Below are 4,837 nucleotides of genomic sequence, written 5' to 3' on the forward strand. Positions count from 1 at the left end.
GGGCGGCAGAGCCACGTCCCTCCTCTCGGGGAGGAGCTTCGGCTGCGGCCCTTAAAGCCCCGCCACACGTGGCCGCACGCAGCTCACCAACGTGCGTGCACGGCAGCGTGTACACGCGTGTCCCGGGCTGACCCCAGCGGCTCAGCCAGCGCCCGTGGAAAGAGCAGGGGACCAGAAGCCCCTCGGGCTTCTGTGCAGCTGGCTGCCGGTCCCTGCCCCGGTGAGCACTCGGTGAGCACGGCTGGGAAGAGGCTCTTGCCCGGGGTTGCATGTGCTGAGGTGAATTCCTCCCTCCCGGTGCAAACGCCGGGTCTGGCACGCAGGGCCCAGTTCTGGCACACAGGGCTCAGCTCTGGCACGCAGGGCTCAGGTCTGGCATGAAGGGCTCAGCTCTGGCAGTGTTTTCTTTATCTGCTTCACGCTGGTGAATCATCCTGCAATAGGCAAACACACCCCGGGCACTCTGCCTTCCCTTCCTCCCCATGGTTGGCTGAATCCTGATCCTAAAAGCTGAGGATGTAATTTTGCATCTCCCTTGTTTTTGTAGCTGTTTGGAGAAGTATGTAATAAAATCTGTCTCAAGACTTGCCTTGAGGGACTCCAGCTTCCCCCAGCCTCCTCCCCTCGTGTTGTTCCTCATCACTCCAGTCTCACACCCCATGTTTTTGCGTCCACGCTCTCACCAGACCAAACGTGTTGCTGAGGCTGGGGAAAGCAGAGCTGCCTTTCGGCTGCTCCCCCTCCTGTTGTGCAGAGCATTGTGCCTCGGCTGCGCTGCTCTGGAGAGGATGAGCCTTGCCTGACCTGTGCTCGGGGCCTTGGGTGCACCTGGGCACTGCTTCATGGCAGCCCAGTTTGGGGACACCAGCTTTTGTCCCTGTATGGTGCTGAGCTGGGTGCATGGTTCTTCGTGGGGAACATTTTATCCTAGAGCCTGGGGTGCCCTGGCCTGAGGCTGCTTCTGAGCATGAGAAAATAAAGTGTTTCAGGGGTGCCTTGTGCGTGCCGGGCCGGGGCTCATCTTGGGAACCTGTTGTCTGTGGTGCCTGGGGCTGCGTAATGGCTGCTGCAGCTTTTCTGATCTCCTCTTGCAGGCTGCGAGCTGACTGCCAGTACCAAATCCTACACGTTCCAGGTGGATGAGGAAGATGACTCTGACCATATTTTGGCCCTGTCTGTGGTAAGAGAAATGAGAATTAACTGTGCTTGCCCTCTCCCTTAGTGTCCCACAGCCTCACCCCTGCTTCCCCTGCTCATTCCCCCTTCCTGGGCCAGACTGGGGGACTCCCTTGGCTGAGACCCCAGCACTGGTTGCTCTCAGAGCAGGGCATGGGACTGTCACATTTATTGATTGTATGGAAGGTCTTGAGCAAAGCTAGTGGTGGCAGGAGGCTGCTCAGCAGAGGAGTACTCCAGACATGGGGTGAAAGAAAGTATTTTTTCCTTTTGTTTGCCCTCACTGGAGCCTCCTACTAGAACATACCTCCTCACCAGCTGGGTCTCTGGCTTGTTACTCTCCAAGCCTAGGCTGATGCAGGGCTTCATGCCTGGCTCTCCTTGGGGGTCATTTTCTGACCTGTGAGTGCAGGACCTGCCAGCATGGATCAGATCCATGCAGAAAATGCAACCTAGGTGCCATCTCTTGAGGTGGTTGCAGGAACAGCTGTCCCAGCTGGGAGATCCACAGAGCTCCTCTGCAGGCACTAAGGAGGCAATTGCTGCAGGGGGGGGATCTGTGCTCTCCTTCTTTTGTGGAGCAGCATCCTCACATCTTGTGTGGTAGCTGGGCTGGTAGTGTTGCTGTGGGTTGCTTGTCCTATGGAGAACCCTGGCTGTCCCTCCTGTGTGCCCTGGGAGAGCAGGAGTTCACAATCTCTGCTCCCACCCAGGTCTGCCTCACGGATGGTGCCAAGGATGAGTGCAACGTGGTAGAGGTTGTAGGACGAAACCACGAGAACCAGGAGATTGCTGTGCCTGTGGCAAATCTGAAGTTGTCATGCCAGCCCTTGGTAAGAGGTTGTTTTGAAGACACAGGTAGGGATGGCTGTAGGGAACTGGATGTCTCTGGATGTTTGTGGACCTTTCTCCTAGGACCCTGACCATGAGCTGGTCTGCAGCTCAGGGGTAGCCTTGGGTAGCCTGGCAGATGTCCCCAGAGGGCATGTTGAACTGGGCCAGCTGACATGCCAGGGACTGCAGGACATCCTGGTTTTTGCCTCCACCACTAAGTCAGCTCCATCTCTGTCTCTTTGCAGCTGAGCCTGGACAACTTCAAGCTGCAGCCTCCAGTGACCTTCCGCCTGGCAGCGGGCTCTGGCCCAGTACACCTCGCTGGCTGGCACCAGATTTGTAAGGACTTGTGTGTGGGGACAGGTTGGGAGGAGAGAAGGGTGTGGAGGGGCTGGTTGGGGAGCCCCTGAGAGATGAGCCTGGTGCTGTCCAGCACGTGTGCTTGGTGCCTCCTTTTTGCTGGTTCCCCAGGGGCCGTCTCTGTGCAGGGATTCCTTCCCTGCTGTAAAGCCTTGCATGGGAAAAGGAGTCTGGATGACCCACACTGTCCCCTTTTCCCATGGCTGGGTGTCACCATCCCTCTCTGAGACCTCCCTCTAGCTGGGATAGAGCTTATTGCCCACAAGCTGCTGCTCCAGCACTCCTTGGGCTGCTCTGCTCTTGGAGTGTCTAAGGGGTCAGTTGTGTTTGCTAAAGACATACATTGATGAGTAACAGGATTATTTGTGTCCCAGTGCACAGGGAAGATGCTTCCTTTGAGGAGGATGACGACTTGTCTGAGGAGGAGGAGGAGGAGCTTGCTCCTATCATGCCGGCCAAGAAGTAGAGGAGGAAGTAGTAGCTTATTCTCCGAGCAAGGTGAGGGGCTGGGCAGCCTCTGAGGAAGGGTCTGGGTGGCTGTGATACTGGTGTGGCAAATGGGGGTGGGAGCTGCCCTGCCACAGGAGGCTGAAGGTCTCAATCTGGTTGTTCTTCCAGGTACTCACTGGTACTTCTTGCCCTGGACGGCTTTTACCTCGGACACCTCTTGCTAGGACCTCAATGTTTGCTGCTTTGGTTTTATTTTTATTTTTTTATCTGTTGTAACTTTTTGGGGAGCAGAGGCTGCTCCCAGCACTGGGATGTTTCCTTTCTCACAGCCCTAGGAAGCTGATCCCAAAACTGGATGGATGCTGCTGGTACATCCCCTCTCCCCCAACCCTGTGCTGGGAGTCGGGGATGGAGGAGATGATCCTTTCCCTGTGCCTTTTTGCTGTCCTGGACCTCTGCTCTGTGCACCCCCCTCTCCCTGGCTCTGAATACCCAGTCCAGTAGATGGACATAAAGCCAGTGGTGGGACAGGCAGTTTCACTGATTCTAGTGTGTTTGCTTTGCTTTACTCACAATTTGATGGGGTTTATACACTTGGAATTGTGAAACTGGGGCCCAGGCTTCATCCTCAACCACAGTTATGGTGGGGTGGGAGCTCACAGCTTATCTGTGATCTGGGAGGAGGTTCTGGGTCAATCTGCTTTGTAAAGAACTGTTTTTACACCCTGAATAAAGGTCTCTCAGGCATCAGGTCTGGAGGGGGGTCACTGCTGGCTGGCAGGTTCCTCCCATGCTCACTTCAATGGGAGAACATAGAATCGTAGAATTGTTTGGTTGGAAAAGACCTTTGAGATAATCTGTCCCTGTCCACTAAAAAACAATATCTCTGAGCACCTTGTCTACCTGTCTTTTAAATACCTACAGGGATGGTGACTCAGCCACTTCCCTAAGCAGCCTGTTCTAGTGTCTGACAACCCTTTCAGTGAAGAAATTTTTCCTGATATCCAGTCTGAACCTCGCTTGGCACAACTTGAGGCCATTTCCTCTTGTTCTATCATTAGTTACTTGGGAGGTGCTCTTCTGTGTCCAGTTCCTGACACTTGTTTCCCTTGGTGATGCTGCGGAGCTCACAGGAGGGACCCAGGGCCTCCTCGCTCTCCTTTGTGGGCTCTGCACACTTGTACCCCATGAGCCAGCTCAGTGCTGCATCCAGGCTACTGAGGGAAGGGGCAGGGTTGCAGGTGGCTTATGGGGCAGGGACGCAGCTCCATGTGTGCTCCCAAGGATAACCCAGCTCTTAGCAACACCCCCCTGGTTTGGGTCATGTTTGCCCTGGTGCTGGGCACTGTCACAGCAGGGTCCTCTGTTGTGTCTTGCTCTCAGCCCAGCACCATCCTGTGGAGAGATGAAACACCAGCACCTGCAGGGTGTGGGGCAGGTTTGAGCTCTGACCTTTGCTCTGACCTCATGTACCCCCATGTCTGGGTACCTGAGGAGGATTTAATCCTTTCTGTGCTTTAGTCAGGTGGCATTTCTCACCCCTGGGGGCTGGTCCTGTCCATAGAAGTTTATCTGCTGGTTTCCCTGCATACAATCTTGCATCCTTGGCCCATGAGTTGATGCTTGCCCCAGCCCTACTTGTTGGTGACACTGGCTGCTGTCCCTGAGAAGCATTGTGTACTGTTCTGTCCTGTTGGTTCCCTGGGACAGTTTGTTTCTCAGTTTCCTGGTCTCCAGTAGGAAATCCTCCAGGGTGGATCCTCAGCTCAGGCTCCATCCTAGGTTGTGACTGGGGCTGTTTCCCTCCTCTGGGGCTTGGCAGATCCTCTCGACCTCTCCACTGTTTCCTTCTGGCCCCGAATAACCCTCGATCAAGCCCCCTTGCCCTGCACAGAGTGGGGCTTTGACGCCCCTCACAGTGAAGGGGAAAGGACCCTTGGCATCCCAGCCCCGTGGCAGGGGACCGGAGGACGGAGAAGAGCCCGGCTGAGGGATGAACCCGCTTGCTTGTCTATGG

General features: G+C 55.5%; 1 protein-coding gene across 1 annotated transcript; it reads left to right on the top strand.

Moving 5' to 3' along the window:
• Positions 1–1,087: 1,087 nt before the first annotated feature.
• Positions 1,088–3,413, top strand: NPM3 (nucleophosmin/nucleoplasmin 3; the record flags this gene model as incomplete). Its single annotated transcript, XM_010170927.2, has 5 exons — positions 1,088–1,180; positions 1,890–2,009; positions 2,256–2,349; positions 2,745–2,868; positions 2,989–3,413. Coding segments are annotated over 4 exons (399 nt in total), but the record flags the coding sequence as incomplete, so codon positions are not given.
• Between the last annotated feature and the right edge of the window lie 1,424 nt (positions 3,414–4,837).

The sequence above is a fragment of the Antrostomus carolinensis genome, unplaced genomic scaffold (assembly GCF_000700745.2).
Source record: "Antrostomus carolinensis isolate BGI_N321 unplaced genomic scaffold, ASM70074v2 scaffold28766, whole genome shotgun sequence".
NCBI lineage: Eukaryota > Metazoa > Chordata > Aves > Caprimulgiformes > Caprimulgidae > Antrostomus > Antrostomus carolinensis.